Raw genomic sequence first — 23,822 nt, 5'->3', positions numbered from 1 at the left:
CTGAATTTAATTTATTATTAAAGTTTTATGAATGTGCAAAATGTTATAGGAGATAATTCACTCATTAGACTTTTAGTTCTAACCTTCAATTGTTGTAAAATTTATTTTTGCAGGTCAGCTCATGACAGAAAATAAAGACAAGGGGAAAATGTGATAGGCAGTTGACTTATTTTTATTTCGTTAAATCAAATTTTGTATGAGATCAAACTCATTGTTTATATGTATAATTTTGACTTATCTATTATATGTATTGAAATTTGTATTATGTTATATACATGTTGGTCATGTTTTAAGCTTTGGGTTGGAATGGTGTTTTATTTGAGGATTTGTAAGGAGCCGTTTACCAAACGATTATCCGGGTAATCGCTTATTAAGTAACATTATCTCACCGGATGAATATTGTATGGACCAAAAATCTTACCCAGTAAGAGCGAGATAAAGACCAAGAGTCTTACCCAGTAAGTGAGGGCGACGATCCTTACCATGGTAAACGCTTACCGGATAAATTGTTGCATATGATATCGTTTTGATGGAGTAAAATCTTACCCATCAAATAAATAATAGTTTAAATTTTAATGGTAAACACTTGAAATATTTTGGTAGTTTACTTTTTAACTATTAAATTATTGAAGAAAAACTGTCGACTTGAATACACACTCTAGAGTTCATGCATATAAGTTTGACAAACATACCCCTGGAGACTGAAATATTTTGTTCTTTGACCATTATTACCAGGGGCATTTTGAGTAATTTTGTTCCTCTTTTGCCACTATTTAGTTCTCTGGAATTCTTCTCCGTCAACACAGACCTGGCGACTTCCACCTCTTCCTCCAGTCGTCTCTCTCCATATTTAGCTTCGAAACTGGGAACTCTTCTTCAATTGGTAAGTTTATGTATTTGTTTTATGATGTGTGTTTGTGGGTAGGCATGAAATTCGATTAGTTCAACTTTCAATTGTGAACATTTTCTATTTGAAGGAATTCAGATGAGTAATTTGAGTTGTCTGAATGCTAATGAGATCCGGTGGAATTTTCCCCGAAAGTGACTGAAATATCTTTTCAATCAACTTTATTTGACTTTGCAATTGAACAATTTGTATAATCATTGAGCTTTTTCATATGGGTTTGGAAGAAATCGAAATGGGTTAGTTGACTTTTTTCCGTTTCGATTGTATTTGATGACCATCCATTGCAGTTCTTGAAGTTTTTAACATGTTAATCAAATTGATTCCACTCGAACAAATCGACATGGGTCGGTTTGTTTTTAGTATATTCTAAAAGTTCCCATTGATGATTATTGTTTGATTGCGTGGTGTAAAAGTTAAGGGTCTTTTTTCATTAAGTTCATTGAATAATCATTTAGACTTTTTTGGTTTTATTCCTCATTAAACACTGATTATTGCTTAATTAAATCTATTTGTTGTTTTGCCTTATTGTTTCAAATGTACGAGCTTCAGCTAATTCATGTGATTCAATCAGATTTAACAAGTTTAAAATCTGGATTATGGCTGGATTCTCTTGTAGAGCTGCCCACATCTAGAACGGATGTTTGCCCGTTGACCAATTTTTGGTCAAGATGAAGTTGATCTTTCGTGTGTAATTGTCTTGGGTTTGCGTCATGAGTCAAAATGTGATGAATCAGTATATAGAATTGAAGGGAAATGGTCTTTTGGGGGAAATTCTTAGAGTTGACTTTGATCTCTGATTTGAACCCAATTAAAACCCTACAAAAAATATGCATCTTTGTCTTTCTGATCTGGTGAATATTTCAATCAAAAACAAGTTCTTGACATTGACTTGTTCAAATTTCTTGATTGATAGGTTGGGGATCTTGATTGTTTTACTATTTCTCGAAAAAGTCAACTAAACAAATCGGTTCATGCAAATTGAGGATCTAGTTTCCGGAGGTGTTCAAGGAGGAGGGTTTTAGGATCATGTTCTCCGTTCGAAAATTGAATTGCTCGTGGTCACTGGTGACAGCCGTTGCTTCAATCATAGCATTGGTTTCAGTACTTCATTTGTCCTTATTTCCTGCTGTGCCTTCTTTTGATTACTTTAGATATAGGCAAGTCAAAGATTCTTGTTTCCCAATTAATCGAACAATTGATGGGAAAAAGAACAACTTGTTGCAAGATCAGCAGCTGCCTTTAAATGCTCGGTTTCCTGCCGACGGGCATAAGGCAGTTGTTTATCGTGGTGCACCATGGAAAGCTGAGATTGGTCAATGGTTATCTGGTTGTAGTTCAGTTGCTGCTCCAATAAAAGTTCTTGAGGTACTAGAATTGTGATTGTTAAAATCTATTCCGTTCTCCCGAATTTAAATTGCATTTTAGATTATGTTGGCTTGTGGAATTTAAAATCGTGTTGTTTGTGTTTCTATTGATAGGAAATCAGTGGGAAGAAATGTAAAGACAGTTGTAGCGGTCAAGGAATTTGTAATCATGAATTCGGTCAATGCCGATGCTTTCATGGATTTAGTGGTTAGTACTGCTTCAACTTTTAAGCTATGTTAGCTAGTTGTTAGCTCATAAACTAGTTTTACTTGGTAAAAAATAACTAATAAGCTAGATGACAATGTAAAATTACCTAAAAGGACATGTTGAAAATTAATTAGAAAAATATGAGGGTCATAATTGGAAAAAAGCCCCCGGAGCTTATTGAAATGTTACTTAAGTAGCTTACATTTCAATAAGCTAGCTTATATAACCAAACAGGGCTTTTCAATAAACTCAAAAAAAGCAAGCTAGCTTATAACATGGTCTTAATCCCATCATTGTATAGCTGTACGGGTTTTATATTCGAAATTGTAAAACTATATGGTGCCATTGACACTGATCATGATGTCCATCTAAGACTTGAAGCAAAATATTGACGTGAGACACTTTACTGTTGTTGTTGAAGGTCGAAATTTGTTTAATCAACTTGAAAATTTGAATGTTGTATTGATGGTTGATCGGGTGGTGAAACAGGAGATGGATGCTCTGAAAAACTTGAACTAAGTTGCAATTATCCCGCAACAGAGGAGCTACCATATGGTCGATGGGTTGTCTCAATCTGCTCTGCACATTGTGACACAACACGAGCAATGTGCTTCTGTGGTGAAGGAACAAAATACCCAAATCGCCCTGTTGCCGAGACTTGTGGGTTTCAGATAATGTAAGTATACGAGTTGTAGATTTCTTGTGTCCACCAAGATAATTTTACCACAGGGTCATTAGCCCAACGTTATCTGTTATCCAGTTTACTGGTAAATCCTACCCTCATCGGAGGTCAGAGGTTCAAACCTCAACAAAATTAGGAACGTGCGTGCGTATACAATTTCTTTCTGATGTACAATTCAACCGTTGAAACCAGATTTCCTTCTGAACCCGGTGCTCCAAAAGATGTTGATTGGTCAAAAGCTGATCATGATAATATTTTCACAACAAATGGTAGTATGCCCGGATGGTGTAATGTGGATCCTGTTGACGCTTATGCTTCGAAGGTGAAATTTAAAGAGGATTGTGATTGCAAGTATGATGGTCTTCTTGGACGGTTTTGTGAGATACCCGTGTCATCTACTTGTATTAACCAATGCTCTGGTCAAGGGCACTGTCGTGGTGGGTTCTGCCAGGTATATTTGATTTTAAAATGGTTGGCGAGTACCTTTTTGCTATCAAATTTATACTTCTTTAAACGTTAACAAAAACCTAAATGAAAACATTGGCAAATGATATCTAGGCCCATGTTTGGCAACCATAAACTAGCTTATTTTTTGAGCTAATTGAACTAGCCCCGCTTCCTTAACAATAAACTAGCTTTTGGGAAAACTACTTCAAGCGGCTTTTCAATAAGCTCTAGGAGATTTTCCCAATTATGCCCTTATATTTTTCCAATTAATTTTTCAACATGTCCTTTTTGGTAATTTTACATTATCATCTACCTTATCAACGAGTTTTCTTTTTTGGATGTATGCAGTGTTATGATGGCTGGTATGGAGTAGACTGTAGCATTCCATCTGTTCATTCTTCCATTAGAGATTGGCCGCAGTGGCTTCGTCCGGCTCAGGTTAGTGTTCCCGACAATGGACCAATCACAGGGAATATTATCGATTTAAAAGCAGTGGTGGAGAAGAAAAGGCCCCTTATATATGTCTATGATTTGCCCCCAGACTTTAACAGTCTGCTACTTGAGGTTAGAATGCTTATCCCAAAGTTGTAAACAAGATTTTCGGTCTTTTTTCTTTTTTTCAGTTTGCAACTCTTTGGATTGCAGGGTCGTCATTTTAAGCTCGAGTGTGTGAATAGGATCTATGACCAGGATAATGCTACTGTGTGGACGGAGCAGCTTTATGGTTCTCAGGTATCCCAGAATATAATGATAATGATCTTTGTAAACCGCTTTGTTAAACCGAAAAGAAGCATCTACCAGTGAGTGTAAAATGTTTAAGATGAATTCTGGGAACCATTTTTTATACTTGCATTTAGATAAACCAAACCAAACCAAACGAACCCAGTTTTATCGTACATGGAGGTAGGGCTTTTATGCACAAAAAAGCCCGAGCCTGGCCTGGCCTTAAAGCCTGACCAGACAAAATTTTTAAGGCCTGGTTGAAGCCCGACCCCAAAAAACCTGGTCAAGCCTTGGAAAAGCCCGACCAAGTCCCTCTTTCAACCCAAAGCCCGGCCCGAGCCCAAAAAGCCCTGGGCTTTTTTTTTTTTTACTGAAAACGGGCTGGAAGGCCTGGGCCCAGGCTCAAAAAAGCCCGGGCCTTGTGCATCTCTAGATATGCAGACTTTACCTCTCCTCCAAGGGATAGAGTATTTTTTTCATGAATGCGTTCGGGTTACGGTCGTACAGCCCCTCCGAAGACGTCCCCGGGGCTTTCAAAACAAAAAAGAATCAGGAAACAAGTGTTGTAGGTAGCGGAGAAGTATGTGCAAACAAGAAACCGATTCAATGCGTTGAAACGAACTACATCTAGCGTAGACAGTAAAAGCAAGTACAACTAAGGTTAACATATATTAATAAAAAAGAAAGAAAATATGGAGAGGAGTATATGCATAAGTATGAAATATGATGAAATTTGAAATTTATGATGCTCTTTCTTTGCAGATAGCAATGTACGAAAGCATGTTAGCCAGCCCGCATCGGACATTAAATGGTGAAGAAGCAGATTTCTTTTTTGTGCCGGTTCTTGATTCGTGCATCATAACTCGTGCTGATGATGCACCCCACCTCAGCATGGAGGTATAGTCATGAAACCCTTTCTTTGTAGTTTTTTCTTTCTACCGACCTATACGGGTTTTTTTTCTCAGAAACATAGGGGTTTGAGAAGCTCTTTCACGCTTGAATTGTACAAGAAAGCACATGATCATATCGCTCAACAATACCCCTACTGGAACCGCTCATCTGGAAAAGATCACATTTGGGTATGGTTCAGTTAAATAGTTCACAAAAGAAAATCGATTATAAGTTTCCATATTTGCAAGTCATAACCTAAGAAACTTCGGTTCATGTGTTAAGGCAGTCCTTTTCATGGGATGAAGGCGCTTGTTATGCCCCAAAGGAGATATGGAACAGCATGATGTTGGTCCATTGGGGTAATACAAATTCAAAGCACAACCATTCGACCACCGCTTATTGGGCGGATAACTGGGATAAAATCTCATCGGATGCAAGGGGAAATCACTCTTGTTTTGACCCACAAAAAGATCTCGTCATTCCTGCATGGAAGCGGCCCGATGTGATCTCCTTGAGCTTAAAGCTTTGGGCTAGGTATATTTCCAATCAGGACTAGCTCAGTACCAAAATGAAAAGTTTTTGAAAGTTGGTTCCATTTTGGTACAATTTTCCATATATCAATCGAAACTTATTGTAATTTCATCTTATTAGGCCTCGTGAGAAGCGGAAAACATTGTTTTACTTCAACGGAAACTTGGGGCCTGCATATGAACATGGACGCCCTGAAGCTACGTAAGTGAAACATATACTGAAATTAGCGTTCCTGAGGTAGGGTCGAGGGTAGGATGTAGGCAGACCTTGCCTCTAATACAGTAGGATATTAGTCTACCATATTCAAGTTTTAATTTGGATTACCAGTTTACCATCGACTATATCATATCATGATGCAGATATAGTATGGGAATACGGCAAAAAGTAGCAGAAGAATTTGGATCTACCCCAAACAAAGACGGGAAGCTCGGGAAACAACATGTGGAAGATGTGATCGTGATCTCACATCCTTCAGAAAGTTATCACGAGGACTTGGCGAGTTCCATCTTTTGTGGAGTTATGCCTGGCGATGGATGGAGTGGTCGAATGGAAGATAGTATTTTGCAAGGTTGCATTCCCGTAGTTATCCAGGTTTTGAGCTCTAACTTTTGTTTCCGTACGATTCGATGCTACAATATGAACTTCTTCTAAAACTAGTTTCCATGTTCAGGATGGGATCTTTTTGCCGTGGGAGAACGTGCTGAACTACGAGAGTTTTGCTGTTCGATTAAGTGAAGACGAGATACCAAACCTCGTAAATATCCTCCGGGTAATTCCTCTAGAAATTCATCGTTTTTGTAACACTTTTTATTGCTAATTTCATGGGCAAATTGCATGAAAATGTTAACATACTTTGACGTGATTCCTATAAAAACCTTCATTTTAGACCAATGTACGTTGCATTCTCTTTATGTAATCTACGTACCTCTTTGGTTCTAACGGACTGACCATATATCTCTACTTGTCTTTTCGACCATCCAGTTGAAATAAACATGCAAATATGTTACAAGTATAACGTAGATTTTTTTGAATTTGAAATGGTATGGTGGTTCTCCATGTAGGCGTTCAACGAAACAGAAGTAGAATTCAGGTTGGCGAACATAAAGAAGATTTGGCAAAGATACTTGTATCATGATTCAATCTTGCTCGAGGCCGAAAGACAGAAATCTGCATATGGGTACATCAAAGATTGGGCCCAACAGTTGTCCGAGCTAAGCGACGATGATGTGTTTACGACGTTCATACAGGTATACACGCTTTCATACCTCTCAGAACTACTAGATACAGTTTATTTACTCCGTTTTCTTAACAACCCGAATCTATTTTCATGCTAGATACTGCATTACAAATTGTACAACGACCCTTGGAGAAGAAAAGACACAAATCCGAAGGAGACCGGCATACCTCAAGAATGCTTACACAAAGTATAGTTAAGAACATCCATTTTATAGCGAACACGAAGAGACTGTAAAAAGTGGCGTCAGGAACGTTGAGTGGTTACATATTCATGGAACCCGAGCTGCAATACGGAGCGTTGTGGGGATCACGAAAACACCACGTTGTAATATTGTTTTTTCGTTATCGGGTTCTTTTTGTTTTTGTTTCTGTTTCTTGTTACCATACTTTCAGTTTTGTGTAGAAGCAAAGGGCAATTTCCTTTGTTTTGGTAGGAACCGTTTCAGGAACACTTGATGTGCCCATTTTTGCTCATCTTTATGGTTACTTTGTGTTGATAAATGATAATATCTGGTGTTTTTGAATCAACTAATTCCTGTTCTTAAGATGGCTTTTATTGGCTGCTATTAAGATAATAGTTTTTTTTTTATTAACCTGGATATTCAATCCGCTATGCGAGCCGACTAATCTCATGGCGACCACCTGCTTTGCAGATAGCCCGGATTTGAACCTCCGTGGCCACAAGAGGATTTTTATTCTTTCTTGGATTTGAACCTGGGACCTCCAGGTACTTTTGACGTTCGGAGCCAAGTTCAAACCAATCAGGCACCACCCTTGTGGTTAAATGCTTACCCATCATTTTACCTTATCGGATTTGAGAATCTTACCCGGTAAAAATGAAGACAAGGACCGATAGTCTTACCCGATAATAGCTTACCGGATAAATGACTTTTTCCTTTTTGTTTTATGGCAATCATGATTATCACACTCATGGTTAGATTTTGTGCACATGTAACATCATTATGTGTTTTAATCCTTAAATAGGGTTTGGTAAGCGTTTACCAGTAAATTTTAACACTATCATTTACTTACGGGGTAAGATTTTTAGTTCACCAAAACGGTATCGTATGCAACAATTTACCCGGTAAGCGCGCTTACCGGGTAAGAGTCATCGCCCTCGCTTACTGGGTAAGACTATTGGTCCTTGTCTCGCTCTTATCGATAAGATTCTTGGTCCTTATCATATTCATTCGGTAATATAATGTGAATTGATGTTTACTTACCTGAGTAAACATTTAGTAAACGGCCCCTTAATGAATTTAATTAGTGCTTTTATTATAAAAAGTTTTAAATTAGTCAAATTTTTTTTACATTTATATATTTTTGTATTAAGATATTGACCATTGAAAGAGGTAAGGGATAAAGAAAATTCGTACCTTACCAATTAAAATGTCAGGTATAGGATTAATGAATAATTAATAGACAAACCTAATTTTTTATTTAAGTGGTGACACAATTTGACTATAAGAAATAAATATAGCTATATGTTTCACGAAATCATTATTGGTTTATCGGTTAGTTCATCATTTTTTTATTAACCTGGATATCTAATGCGTTATGCGAGCCGACTAATCCCAGGGCGACAACCTGTTTTGCAGATAGCTCGGAGTCACCGCATTTGAACTTCCGTGGCCACAAGAGGATTTTTATTCCTCATTGGATTTGAACCTGAGATCTCCTAGTACTTTTGACCTTTGGAGCAAACTCAAACCAATCAGGCACCATCCTTATGATTTAGTTCATCATTTTTCATATATGAGGTTCTAGTTTCAAGTACTCTATTGCTATTTCTTTTTTGCAAAAACATAATATATCTGAAATTAAAAGTCAAAAACTAATAAAATGACACTAACCACGTTCAAAATCAAGTGGACCTAGTTGGTCAATCATAAAAACATGAGGGGTTATATTTGTAAAATTTGTATTTTGGAGGGTTTTAATGTAAATTAACTCTTATAACATAATTCGTCCCTGTCTGCGCCTTCTTTTCTCCAGAAACCCTTGCTGTCGCTCTCTCTCACATACAGTCAAAGTCATGAGCATCACCTCTCTTCGGCTAGACACAAACCCTATCACCGCTCCGCCCAGGGGATTCAGTGTCAGTGGCGGAAGCTGCATCAGCACAGTATCCCGACGCATTGATCTTCACAACCATCGTCGGTGGTGGAAAACTGGTCCAATTTCATGTTCAGCATCTCCGCCAGTGACCGTCAAAGAACAGTCGAGTGAAACACCGAGTCGAATCGAAGCACTGAGTCAGGTATCGGGGGTGTTGGGTTGTCAGTGGGGCGATGAAGGCAAGGGAAAGCTGGTTGACATCTTAGCGAAGCATTTTGACGTTGTTGCTCGCTGTCAGGTATATTTTAGTTAGTCCTATCACTCTCTGTGCTAAATGTAGGTTTTCCTATTGCCTGTTAATTCTATGGAAGCAACGTAAATGCCGCTAATATAGGTAAATTATGGCAAAATTTTAGGGATCCATGCTTGTTTCTGTAACTAATGAATCAATGGTCGTCTTTACATGCGGGTCACTTGTTCTTATTTTTAACCTAGTTTTCTTGCATTGTTCTTTTCGATGACTCCATCGTTTGTTGGGTTTTGATAACCCTCTTTTATTGTATTCAACTGGTTTAGAAATAGGTCCATTTTGACTTTGGATGTCAAAATGGTTATGTTCAACTTCTGAATTGAAATACATTTTGAGGAAAAAGACCCTGTAACTGATGGAACTTTATAGCAAGTCCACCAATAGGGTTACATTACCTTAGCTTTATTATATGTTCTTTTGCATACTCTTGTATTGCTCAGGTTTATATTTATACTAGTGGTGTACCTGCCCGATGCAGCGCGGGTGAATCATAATTCTGAAACATTAGTTTCGACTTGAATCATGAGTTTGTATGGTTATTTTGCAAGTCAACTAATATATAAAGTAAAAGGTTAATATGGTGTATTAGCAAAGATTGAATGGAAAAATAATTGCACACGTATTGAGTTTCTAAACCCATATACCCAGAACTCATTACAAAACTTGAAATTCTTGACTGAACAAAGAAATACAATCATTTGTAAATAATGCTCATCCGTATATCCAAATTGTTGCTTAGTTTTCGTGATGCACTCATCTGTAAATATTTCTTGCAAAAAACGGCGCAATGATTTTAATAGAAACATATGGTACCAAATGTGTAATAATATAATTGTTGATTATACCTTATTCGTCATGTAAAACTTCTTGATAGAAGACGTTTGAGGTGTAGACTCCGGCAAGATTGAATTTTTTCACAGGTTTCACTAACACTTTCGTATTGCCCCATGATATCCCCTGGGTTAGAAAACTACAGTTGCTAAAGAAAACGCATAACACATCATGATATTTCATATGGCTTATAATATACCCTTACATGTGAAGGCTCTGATACATGCATAAGTTTCTAGTCGAGCGCTTCCAAAAACTGCGTATTATGCAATAACATTAGAAAGTGAGATTGAGCCAAAGGGCAATAGAAACAAGGAAAGGACCATTTCAGCATAAATCAAATACTAATGGACCTTATCCTCAAGTATCTTGATCTGTTCATCCATCCTTTGTTGCTCCCCTTCTTCAAAAAATGATTTTAATCTGTATTTAAAACTTGAAGTTAGAAGGGGTAAAGTTACAACCATCATTTATGAGAAATACGATATCCAAATAAACAAATTAGCCACAACAAGAACTGAAGGGTGCAAATGTAAGAATAGATCAGTTGAAAGCCAATGCACAGGCCAACAACCATAATGTTAAGAAAGGAAGTTCCAATATTGATCTGAAGCAACCAAACAACTAAAATAGTCCTTATAGTCCAAAAACACAACATCAAATTTAAAATATAACCCCACCCTCAGGCTAACAGAATCTGAAACACAATACTTTGTTCAAAATCCATATCAACCAAAAAAATACCAACACTAGGTGATCCGTCGCTAAAAGCTTCCTTATTTTCACATCAAGCATCCCTCTTTAACACACTAAAATGGTAAAATCGAACAACATTGATGCGTTTTTATATGTCGATAGGTTCGGAACACTTTGGAGCGAAAAAGGGACAAAAAGAAGTTTTTTGACAGCTTTACGAGATTATGGTATTTCAAGCATATCTAACTCGTCTGAGCTCGGATTTAAGTTATTCAAGATGATCTGGAAAGCTAACAAACAGCCCCACAACTTTTAAGTTTTGAGTTTCTGCAGATTCGGACTGCTTCTAAGACGAAATTGACGTCGAAGGCGGGAAAGAGCTGCTGGACAGCAGCTGACAGCAGCCACAAGAATCTTGATCTTACCTTAAGAAAATTGTATTTACATGCTCCCTGCAATAGTCATAGAAGTACCTTGGACTTGTAAATAAACATCACAGAACTTGTTAGAACCTCACCAAGCTTGCAGATCTCTTCAGCTCAAGTTTGGCATTTACATAACACAAATTTGGCCTGTTACATAATTGCAGAATTGTGATCCAGCTCCAGTCACCATCAGCTGCAGATCTGGAGAGGGACAGCCGGGAGATTTTACTTTTAACTGTTGCCTCGTAAGAAATATCAGCCCCAAGACCCCCATCATTTTCAGGGTTTACCTTTTGCATGCTATTACCTTTTTCTGCCAAATTTTTAACACAAGGTTCCAAAAGGCTAACCAGATTAGAGATTTGCCCAACATCTATTAGAGAAGACCTCCGGTCACCATAGCTGGCCATTTCTGCATGCTGTCGGGGAGGAGGCCTCCGGTCATCAGAGTTGACTGTTGCTGCATGTTGCTTGCTGTTATGAGACCGAACCAAAGCAACTTTCTTTTTGGATAGGGACCTATCAAAACTTAGCTCGTCCTTTTCTTTTTCAGAAAAAAGAACTTTTCATTTCCATCACATCATTTTCCAAAGTCAAACCCTCACCCTTACTACTTTCCTGGACCTAGAAGAGATTTTCATGCAAGGGGGAATTAAGAAAAGCAACCACATCTTCGGTATTCTTAGAGCATGGGGGATTCCCAAAAAGGAAATTTTTTTTGTTATTATTTTCTTTTTTAAAATTCAAGGACATGAACGTTGGATCATCATCTTGGGAGGAATTGCCCAGAGAGGATCCAGGAGAGATAACATTAGGAGAGGAAATAACACAACTTTCTGCCATCAAGACTTCTCTAGATTGCAAACCCACATGTGCAGCAGAAGACCTACATCTAACTCCAGCTTCTTCATGAGAGAATAAGACTTCATTTTCAGCAATAGAAGTAGGATGGCGGAAGGTGAGCTCCTTCTGATTAAAGGTTGGAGGAAACAAAAATACTCCCACTCTTCTCCTCTATAGGATTATTAGAGACAGTAACAACAATCCAAGGTAAGGAAACGATAGAGGGAAGAGGGAGGTAACCATTTTCAATATCCACAAGCACCTTCTCCTCATCAGAGCTTCTTCTTCCCAGGTTGAAAGCAAGAACATCCAAAGCCAGGGGGGGGGGACTTTGCATAACTTCTCTTGATCTTCTTCATAAATAAAACTCTTGGTCAAGGTAGGGGACTTCCTATGCTTAACCAGCTTCTCATTCTTATGAGATTTTGATGATGTTTCAGCAAGATCAGTACGAATAACCTTAAAAGTTTGACCATATCGCATAAGCTTAAGACGATTATTAGGAAATCTTGTTTTCCTATGTTGTGATTCCTCCACCAAGGGTGAAATACCAGCCATAGTGAACAAGAAAGAACAAAAAACAACCAAGAACAATGAAAAACTTTGAGAAAAAAAATTCTAGAGAGAGAAAGTAGAGGAGAGCTGGAAAAGGAGGAAAAGGAAGAAGAGCAGAAGAAAGTAAGTTCTGACTTACCAATTTTGTTAGAGAAAGTCTCAAATTGCGAGAGATAGTCAATGTATCAAAAACTTGTACATCATGCTTCATGAGTTGCAATTAAGAGATTTTTGAAATTCTTGCATAAAATGGTTGTACCTTGTGTTTAAAGACTTGTACTTAATACTTTGGTTTAAATGATCATTAATATAGTATAGATCTGATATTGTATCAACAAAATTTTAATTATGTTCATGTCTTAGGAGGAAGTGTCGCTAGTGCTGTTATAACTTGTTTCATTATCCTGGACATAATGCATATTTAGGTTCACAAATATTGAAAATAATAAAAGAACAAGTACTAAAGTTGGATCACTTAACGTACCAAACCAAACTAAGTCGGTATATCCCACTCCAAAGAGTAGAGTGACTGTCTGCTTGCAGACCCCTGCCTAATTTGGATCTCTTGATGTGTCTGCCTCAGATTCACTTAAGCAATTAGGTTGTAGATCTTAGAAGGTTTCTTTGCTGCTTAGCTTTTAATGCTTTTTGGAACAATGGCGTTACTTTTTGAAGGAAAGGATGCTACATGGGCATCGCTATCGTTTGCGTATAATTTTCCTTCTTTTATGATCTGAGCTAACGTCTCTCTACCATCAAGTATTTCCTTTCCATTATTTCAGTTCTTTACTAAGGCTTAGATATATTATTCTCATTTAACTTGCTTATTTAGAGAAGATATGAAACATTTTAAAGAAACTTTATGATCTTTACGTGTTGCTTGCTTCTTATAAGATATAAATATTAAATATTTAAATGCTCGAACATGAAACATTTGGTTGTTTGTCATGTACCAATATATGATTTAGAACAGAGAACAAATAATTTGGTTTTGGTTTGTGTTAGAATAATAGGCTAAGTTATGTCATTATATGTGTTTTATGTATACTAGAATGGTATTCGCGCAATGTAGCGAGATACATCTCGATTTAATTGTTTCATTTTATTCTGTTCTCGTTGATGTTATAATACGATTTTATGTGGTATTGAAAAAACGATAATGTTTTTATTTTTTTGAATAAAATATAAATTTGTGTGTATGATAAATTTTTGAAAAACAAATATCGATATTAGTATCAAATTAAATATTCAAAAGTTTTTGCTTTTTTTTGGGTAATTTCTTTAATTTAATTTTTTATTATAATTTAATTTAGATTTAATAATAAAGTCATTTATTTTTGGTTTAATAATATAGTTTTCTTTATAAAGATAATTAATATTCTGTTAGAATTCAATAATTTTTCTAAGTATATTTTGGATTTTTTATATTCAAAATGAGATATTTATCCAGTATAATAAGTTGTACATATGCATGGAGCTTTAATAAGTTGTACATTTGCACAATTTACTTGTAATATTGAGTTTTAAGTAATATGCATCAATAAACAATACTTAATGCATCAAAAATGGTTTTTAAGAGTTTTTGTCAAATCCTTTATAATATAGTATAGATAATAGGCTAAGTTATGTCATTATATGTGTTTTATGTATACTAGAATGGTATTCGCGCAATGTAGCGAGATACATCCTTGGTTTAAAAATGCGAGCATTATGCGCTCTGATGCGTGATGCGCTCTGATGCGCTGGACAGAACGCATCAAAGAGGCTGATGCGATGCGATTCCATGATGCGATGCGATTCCATGATGCGAACGCATCACCTACGCATCACACGATGCGTGCATCACTTAGGCATCAGCGCATCATGTATGTTGCGTTTTGGGCTCCCTTTTTTAGTGTTTACTTGGGCTTTTTAGTTGGGCTTTTTTTAGTTGGGATTCTTAGTTATGTAAAATAGAACCTGGGGTTAGAGAACCCGTGTTGGGGTTTGATGATGCTGATCTTGGGGAGTATTAGTTGGTCACTTGGTTGGTCATTTAGTTTAGGGATTAGGACTATTAGACATATACTTGTGTAATTGTGTTCTCTTTTTTTTTTTTGTAAGGGTGTCCGGGCCAAAACCCGACTAATCCCCGGCAAATTTGGAGGCTAAACATGGCCCCACTTAAATGTCGCCAACACTCCCCTCCCAGGGTTCGAACTCGGGTTCATGACTATGCCATGCCCAAGCCTTTACCACTAGGCTGGAAGGTCTTTGACTTTTAGACCATAATTGTGTTCTTCATGGTAGTAGTTTGTGTGTTATGTACTTCTGTTATTCTGATTCACGAACTTTTTAAGATTCTAATGCCACTTTTTTAACTACTTTATGTTATAAATGAAGTATTTTGATAGGTAAGTATTTTTAAGGTAGAAATTGATATGTAGAATTAATTTATAAATATTTTTTGAATACCGGGCGCATCACGTGCGTGATGCGAGCGCATCAGCATCACGCATCACGCATCGGCTTCCGGGACCCTTAACGCATCGGACCGCATCGCGCTTTTTAAAACCAAGGATACATCTCGATTTAATTGTTTCATTTTATTCTGTTCTCGTTGATGTTATAATACGATTTTATGTGGTATTGAAAAAACGATAATGTTTTTATTTTTTTGAATAAAATATAAATTTGTGTGTATGATAAATTTTTGAAAAACAAATATCGATATTAGTATCAAATTAAATATTCAAAAGTTTTTGCTTTTTTTTGGGTAATTTCTTTAATTTAATTTTTTATTATAATTTAATTTAGATTTAATAATAAAGTCATTTATTTTTGGTTTAATAATATAGTTTTCTTTATAAAGATAATTAATATTCTGTTAGAATTCAATAATTTTTCTAAGTATATTTTGGATTTTTTATATTCAAAATGAGATATTTATCCAGTATAATAAGTTGTACATATGCATGGAGCTTTAATAAGTTGTACATTTGCACAATTTACTTGTAATATTGAGTTTTAAGTAATATGCATCAATAAACAATACTTAATGCATCAAAAATGGTTTTTAAGAGTTTTTGTCAAATCCTTTATAATATAGTATAGATAACAGGTCATGGCCGTATTTGAAGCAGGCATCCACCAAAATCTACCACTATACGAAACTTAAACCTTTCTATACTATAGCATGAAAATACATATAATCCAATAAGTCACCATAATTAACTTATGCATCTGCCAACAAAAGATCAAAATCAAAATTTTATCGGTACAAGTATCACTACTTTTTTCAAGTTTATACTTTACCTTTGATGAGGCTTGAACTCTTGAGTTGTAAAAATGTTACCAATGCATCTGCCAACAAAAGATCAAAATCAAAATTAGTTCAAGAATAGAGATGGGAAAATACGGTCCAAAGATCTAGGATTTTGAAGAATTAAGCATAGATGAAGAAGTCAAAGTCATCTAATTTTGTAGAGATATAAATAAGCAAATACTAACAAAGAAATAAATAATTGAGATAAACATTAATTAGAATTGATCCTTATCGATATTAGTTAGTTAGACATATATTTAAGGGAAATGGATATGGATGAACATTGTGGGTGGGTTGGGGGTGATAACAAAAAGTTAGAAGCTTTATTAACTTGTATTAATGCATCATTAGTTTGTATTCTTAAATTTTAAGCAATCTACATTAAAAGTTAGTACGTTATGTATTATAATTTGTATTTAAGAGTTCTGCGTAAATGCTTTATAATATAGTATAGATATAGATAACTAATGTAAGGGGGTGTTATTTTATGCTGGCTCAAGGCCTACCATTAAAAGATGTTCACAGGGGCCAGAACTCGGTCATAGGAACTTAGACCACAAAAAGGGAAGAGCTCCTTCTCAATCCCATTCGTACCATGTCTACTTTKTTACTATGGATCACGTCTTCGGAGGCTAATTTCGGTGACATAGATTGGAGAATGGTTAAATGCTTCTTAAGGAAAGAACTCCTTGCTAACTGCTTCAACTTTCTACTTAGGTGAAAACCACCTCAACCATATCAGAGTAAACAACAGGTCGACCACTACACTACATAGAAGCGATGGCGAAGCCAAGCCGTATAAGGGAGAGCAACCCTTATAGCAAGAGCAAGACAGGCGCTAGCCTCTTATCTTAAAGGCTATCGATATCCTTCTTGAGGAGCAAGATTGTCTAACCTCCTTAGGATAGTGATTCTATCTTACCGCTTATTAGAACATAGGAGAAAAGCACTATGCTGGCGTCATGAGTGTTCTCTTTTACCTAATGATCAGACAATTTTCTTGCGAAATCCATCTTCAATTTTGAGTTTGTTAGATCTGATAAATTAGTTACGATTTAGAAACGTTAAAGAGAATCTTGCAAGAATTAAAATCTCATGAAGATTTATTTACCAAGTGGTATTAGGCTCCCTTAATGGGTGTGCCTAACAATCAGTCAAGAGTGAGCTCATTAAGCAATAGCAAACTACAAAGCTCTAGCTAAATTAATATATGCTGGAGTATCTTAAAGCCTTAAAGGTGGCACAAATCCTTCTACATTTAGACATAATTTAGTTCAACAGAAGAGTAAGATGTTTTACTCTTGTTTTTACAATAGGCTAATTTTCTGAAAATGAATTCTGAAATGGCAAGCTGGAATCTCCTTGTTTTAATTTTTTCTGGATCTACAACACCATGTAAAGGTGTTTATCTTCTAGGTCTTACATTGATTTTTAGTATAAAGTCTTAACCAACAAAGGCTGGGACAATTGTGGCCATCTAGTTGTATTACTCCATGGGTCCCAAAATAAATGTCCAAAATGAAAAAAGGGCACAAGTTTAAGGAATCTGTAATCGTTATACTTTTTAATTAAGTGAATGACAATTTTACTCTTAATGATAAGGAACTAAAGGATTTCTCATCTCATAATTAAGAATAAAATTGGAAACTAGATACTTGTGAACGAACTAAAATAGAAATGTGGATACTTAATTTGGGACGGAGGGAGTATCTTAATCCATGAACAGTCACTTGTGGCACTTTGGATTTCTTACCATCTTCTCAAGAAAAATAATGGATTCCGTAATGTGAATTTTTATTTTCATCCATGTTTCTTTCCATAATGTGATTTTTTATTTTCATCCATGTTTCTTTCCTACTTGACACGGTTACATGTAGGTGTTCTCACAATAAAGCCTTCAATGCACTTTATCTTTCAGGGTGGAGCAAATGCTGGGCACACTATCTACAATTCTGAAGGCAAGAAGTTTGCACTTCATCTTGTTCCCTCGGGGATTCTAAATGAGGAAACTGTGTGTGTTGTGGGAAATGGAGTTGTGGTGCATCTTCCTGGGTTCTTTAATGAAATTGATGGCCTTGAATCTCATGGGATTTCCTGCAAGGGAAGGATTCTAGTGTCTGATCGTGCTCACTTATTATTTGATTTCCATCAAGAGGTAGACGGGCTTAGAGAAACCGAGTTAGCCAAGTCCTTTATTGGCACTACTAAAAGAGGAATTGGACCCTGTTACTCTAGCAAGGTCATTCGAAATGGTATAAGGGTAAGCGACTTGAGGCATATGGATACTTTCCCTCAGAAGCTTGATCTTATATTATCAGATGCAGCTTCAAGATTCAAGGATTTTAAATATACCCCAGATATGCTCCGGGAAGAAGTTGAAAGGTACAAAAGATTTGCTGAGAGGCTGGAACCCTTCATTACTGATACGGTACATTTCATGAATGAATCTATATCACAGAAGAAGAAGATTTTGGTGGAAGGTGGTCAAGCAACTATGTTGGATATTGATTTTGGAACATACCCTTTTGTAACTTCTTCCAGTCCATCAGCTGGTGGGATATGCACTGGCCTAGGGATTGCTCCCAGAGCTCTTGGGGATATTATTGGAGTGGTAAGCCATTTGAATTGGGGACCGTTGGTTAAATGACCTTCTGACAGGTTTTGACAATGTCACTGCTTAACAGAAGAATGCCACTTCGATACACAATAATGCTTAAAAATCTGTCAGAAGGTCATGGATTCAAAAAAACATTTGTTGAAGAGGTCATTTAGCTAATTAACCTGTTGAATTGGCATATCCTTCATTTGTTCAAGATTTCAAACTTTATTTCGTGCGTTTATTCATGGTGTATATATCTGTAAGCATGTGCATGCTCACCTATTCTGCATTCATATTACATATATTTTTATTTTAGAAATTCATGATTTGCAGTGACGGGGGAAGTAAGGTGTGTTCTAAAGTCTGTTGTTTTATTGGATGATATTGTTTTCTTGAAGAAGTTATATTAGATGTGTGCTCTTGTGGTAATTTTCGTAGAACTTTGTATATTAGATGTGTGCTCTTGTGATAATTTTCAAAGAACTTTGTAATAAGTCGCCGATGTTTACCAATGTCTTTTTTTGTACCTTTCAACTTCTTCATCTGAAAAGAAGATAAAATTCTGAGCTATCAAGTTCTCCATTTGTGAAACTAATTGCTTTCTTGGTGCAGGTTAAGGCATACACTACTAGAGTTGGATCTGGTCCTTTTCCAACAGAATTATTGGATAAAGCTGGTGATCTTCTGCGGTTTTCTGGGCAGGAGTTTGGCACAACCACTGGTCGTCCTCGTAGATGTGGTTGGCTCGACATAGTTGCTCTTAAATACGTTTGTCAGATAAATGGATTTTCTTCTTTGAATCTCACAAAACTTGACGTTCTGTCTGATCTTCCCGAGATTCAGTTGGGTGTTTCTTACAAACATTCTGATGGTACACCCATCAATTCATTCCCTGCTGATTTACATGTTCTCGAGCAGTCAAAGGCAAGTGCCATTTTCTCTCCTCTTCCTCTGTTTCAATTTTCTTCTTTTTAATGTGGGGTTTGTGGGAAAAAGACAAACAGTTTTTTTGCTGTTTACTGAAACGCTGATTAAACAACAATACTTAGAACTCATAAAATGCACAGTAAAAAAAGCCAATGTTCAGAATGATGCAACTTCTGGAATCAGATAGCTTCTCTATATTTTTTCTGCATCATATTTGGGTTTTCATTTGGAGATGTTGTATGTGTTTTAGGTGGAGTATGAAACAATGCCAGGGTGGCTGACCGATATCTCTTGTATAAGAAACTACTCCGATCTGCCAAAGGCTGCACGCCAGTATGTTGAAAGAATAGAAGAACTGGTTGGCGTGCCAATCAATTACATCGGTGTTGGACCCGGACGTGATGCTCTTATCTACAAATGATGAGAACATTTGTAGCAACAACTCAAGGAAGCATTTCCTCAAAATTCATTGGTGAGATTCAAAACCTTAGTTGCCATATTTACCCCTAGTGGGCACACATTTTGCTTTGACTCATTCCCTTGAGAGATGTAACCAAGAATTTTACTTCTGGGAAGATGGAATGCTATGGTAATATCATCTTTAGTTGTTAGCAGAAGATCATCAATCTTTCAACTGAAGTTTTGAAGGATAATGGTCAGGTATGCCTCAATAAAATACAGCATTTTGTAAAGCTATTTCCTGATGCATATGAATGAATACCTAATTAATTCAAACAGTTTCAGAAACCCATGATTGTTATAGTCTATTTTCTGGGTGGCAGGGGTTTCTTTACAAGAAGAAAGTTATGGGGAGAAGTGTAAGAAGAGATTTGAACCCTTGATCATCTTTAATCTCATTCTCATCCATGAATTGCGTTTGAGAAGAGAAAATTAACTCGGTACATCTTGGTGCACCTCATTAAAAACCTAAATATACATATAGGGGGTGTTTGGGATTGCTTATAAAAACAACTTATTGACTTATTCCGATGTGGCAACGGTAATAAGCACTTTTAAGTATTTGGATAAACAACTTATACCGGTGCCAAACCGGTAATAAGGAGTTTTTGAAGAAGTTAAACCCTTCTGACTTATAATAAGTTGATAAGTGCTTTTGTAAAAAAACTTAAGTTGTTTTAAATAATCAATCTCAAACACCCCCATACTATAGTTTTGGGTTTCGTTGATAAGTCAAATTTTGGTGAAAATCGTAAGAGGACTTTGTTAACGGAAGTTAAACATGTTAACGCTTCATAATTAACGTATGTGAACATTTTCATGTTATCATCTGTTTACATTTTCTTTTATTAACTTTATTGTGTTTATCATCAATTTTTGATTCATTACACAAACCTAATTATATATGCAGCGGTCTATTCGAATGAGAACTTTGCAGTTTGTGATGACCATGAGATCCAATGTGAGCCATTCACTTAAAGATAATGTTATTTTTTAAAATAAAATTAAGGGTAAATTAATAATTTGATATTTTCATTTTTGTATTTAATTAAATTAATTTAACCATCTCTCTCTCTCTCTCTCTATGTATATATATATATATATATATATAAGAACCGTCTCTCCATATTCTCATTTTGTATTACCAAAATTAACATTTGGTATTGTGAACACGTTATAAACAATGAGTATCATAGTGGGTATTAACGTGTATACAATGGTATCACAGTCGGTATCAATGTGTATACAATGAGTATCACAAGCATTGTAAGAAGATTGCTCTGCATTCTTCATTATTCAATAATAGATCAAAATCTTTGACTGCTAATACTTTTTTCTAAACTTGTTTTATATATTCTTAATATACGGGCACTTTCACCTTTCATCACATCATGACCCGACAAACAGACTTTATCGCATCCTTTATATTCGACAAGTTATGTTCATACCACGTTTCATGCGACAAGTTTGGATCCGACAAGTTTGGGTGTGACAAGTTTGACCCGACAAAGTTGTGTGTGACAAGTAGGGTATGACAAGTTTTGGGGTGGGGTGCAATAAACAGTTGGGTGCGCTAAAAGTTATCAATTTGTGGTTTCCGAATTATTTTTCTAAGTATTTCAACCATGTTATGTACGATCAATTGATTTTTAAGAACAATGTCATCTCGAGAAGCAGTAGCTATCGGTTCGAACACAAAACTTCATGTCCTATTCAGAGGGGATTATCCTCAATGGAAAGAAAAATTCCTTGACTTTATTGACAGACAAAGACTTGGAGACTAGAAAGGTTGAGAGTTATTCGTACCAAGCTCTGGGTGCCTATTTGAGGCTATACAGAGCTTTGTCTAGATTGTAGACATACTATGGATGTGTAGAGCTCTCGAACCCAGGTGGTTGCTACAAATATACTTTTTCTTTAAGCTTACCATTCAGAAAGGCTGACTTAACGTCCATTTGATAGACTCAGAATTCTTTATATGCAGAGAAGGCCAAGAACAATTGAATTGCTTCTAGCCTTGCTACTTGCGTAAAGGTCTCGTCATAGTCTATGCCTTGGCAGTAGCCTTTGGCAACTAACCTGGCTTTCTTCCTTATAATAATGTCATCATCATCCTTGTTCTTGAACACCCACTTAGTACCAATAGCAAGTTTATCTTTAGGTGGAGGAACAAGAGTCCATACATTATTCCATTCGAACTAAAAAAACTCATCTTGCATGGCATCGACCTAGCTTGGGTCTTGGAGTGCTTCATGGATCTTCTTTGGCTCTATCATGCTTAGAAAGTTTAAAAATAAACATTCGTTTGCAGTGGCAACTCTGGTCTCTACGCCTGGGAAGGATTACCAATAACTTGGTGCGAGGGATGGTCTTTTGTCCATCTCGTCATAGGAGGATGTGGTGTGGGTGGAGTTTGAAAATCTTGCTTAATTGGAATGTTCCGCATTGAGTCTCTTATAGGTGATGATGTCTCTGCTTGCTCCCCCTCGGATTGTGGTACAAGGTGACCAGGTTCAGATACATAGATGGTATTATCTGATTCTTAAGGATTGGGCTCTGATACAGAGTTGTTTGGCTCTGGTTCTAGATCTGCAAGACCACAAGAAGGAGTAGAGGCATCAGAAGGGCCAGAGATAGATGTACCCGATGGTTGTGGCTCTTCATGAACACCTACACAAGCATCTCTAGTTGCACACACGGAGATGTCTTCATCACCAAAGAAGTCTTGAAATAGCTCCTCGAGTTCTGATTCCCTTGACTTTGAAAGGAAATCAAAAGTCACGTTGTTTAGCTTGAGTTTAGAGCTGGTTAGCCTATGACACCAATATATAGGGTCATTTACAAGACAACTAGCCTAAGCCCATAAACTCTCTAAAAGCCCAAAATACAAATCTTTATAAAACATTCATAAAATTATAGGCTAATTTTGTCTAACATAAAATCAGCTAATATATGAAGAGTATTAGATTTCCTTATAACTTCTAATTTTATCAATCCTAAAATATGCATTTTAAAATCTTCTATATCTTAATTAGTTGGCTTTATATTTTTTTTTCTCTTTATTATTGTATTCTGGATTTTTAATTCTTCACTCACATAAGACTTATCTTTTCCCCATATTTGATATTTTTTAAATAGATAAAAAAATTCACTTTGGTTTCATAAGAAAACCACATTATATATATATATTATATATATATATATACACACACACATATATATATATATATATATATATATACACACATATATATATATAGGAGGTTCACTTTACAAAACACGTTATTTGTACAAACCGTACAAACCTCATTCAACCAATCATAATTTTCATTTTGTTCATTTTTTTGTAATTATGAGAGCTTGATTAATCATTTTTATCGTAGATGGTGTTAATCATGGATATTATCATCTTCATTATTTTAATTTTAGAGAAATACATAAAACGGTTTTATTAAGATTTCATTAAGTATTATATGTAATAATTTCATAACCATATATGAAACAACTTCATAAAAATAATTTAAATGTAACAGTTTCACAAGATTAAACAATTTCATGAAAAAATTTCATAAGATTAAACAATGAAATCGACAGATGAGGTTGGTTTGCATGGTTTGTACAAATTGGGTGGTTTGCATTTGATCGCTCCTATATATATATATATATAGAGAGAGAGAGAGAGAGAGATAATTTGTTTCAAATACAACTCATCGCATTTGTACAATCAATATAACCCAATAAATTGAATTATTTATAGAAATGATGAGAGTTCATTTATTATGATTTGAATATTTATGAAAGATGAATATAGTTCATTAATTATGAT

At 35.9% G+C, this 23,822-nt stretch overlaps 2 protein-coding genes across 3 annotated transcripts; both read left to right on the top strand.

Annotated features, from left to right (window-relative positions):
- Positions 1–821: 821 nt before the first annotated feature.
- LOC112518609 lies at positions 822–7,517 on the top strand. 2 transcript variants are annotated; one of them, XM_025126374.1, is made up of 15 exons: positions 822–883; positions 1,821–2,272; positions 2,386–2,479; positions 2,969–3,155; positions 3,354–3,612; positions 3,957–4,172; positions 4,254–4,340; positions 5,094–5,228; positions 5,297–5,410; positions 5,509–5,756; positions 5,874–5,954; positions 6,113–6,344; positions 6,424–6,522; positions 6,815–7,000; positions 7,088–7,517. In XM_025126374.1, the coding sequence occupies exons 2-15, from the start codon at positions 1,934–1,936 to the stop codon at positions 7,181–7,183; spliced, it is 2,373 nt and encodes a 790-aa protein (XP_024982142.1). In that variant the 5' UTR covers positions 822–883; positions 1,821–1,933; the 3' UTR covers positions 7,184–7,517. The 2 variants fall into 2 exon arrangements, with proteins under 2 accessions (XP_024982142.1, XP_024982143.1); XM_025126375.1 differs by lacking the exon at positions 822–883 and having other exon boundaries at positions 1,035–2,272; positions 6,119–6,344.
- A 1,457-nt stretch (positions 7,518–8,974) lies between these two features.
- On the top strand, positions 8,975–20,284 carry LOC112518039 (adenylosuccinate synthetase 2, chloroplastic-like). The gene is made up of 4 exons (XM_025125567.1): positions 8,975–9,345; positions 17,930–18,622; positions 19,223–19,534; positions 19,788–20,284. Exons 1-4 carry the CDS (start codon positions 9,025–9,027, stop codon positions 19,956–19,958), a joined length of 1,497 nt encoding a protein of 498 aa, XP_024981335.1. The 5' UTR covers positions 8,975–9,024; the 3' UTR covers positions 19,959–20,284.
- Positions 20,285–23,822: the final 3,538 nt, after the last annotated feature.

Source organism: Cynara cardunculus, assembly GCF_001531365.2.
Source record: "Cynara cardunculus var. scolymus isolate 2C chromosome LG 9, CcrdV1, whole genome shotgun sequence".
In the NCBI taxonomy this organism is placed as follows: Eukaryota; Viridiplantae; Streptophyta; class Magnoliopsida; order Asterales; family Asteraceae; genus Cynara; species Cynara cardunculus.
The sequence above is the reverse complement of the archived record's forward strand: the minus strand, read 5'-3'. Positions and strand labels throughout refer to the sequence as shown.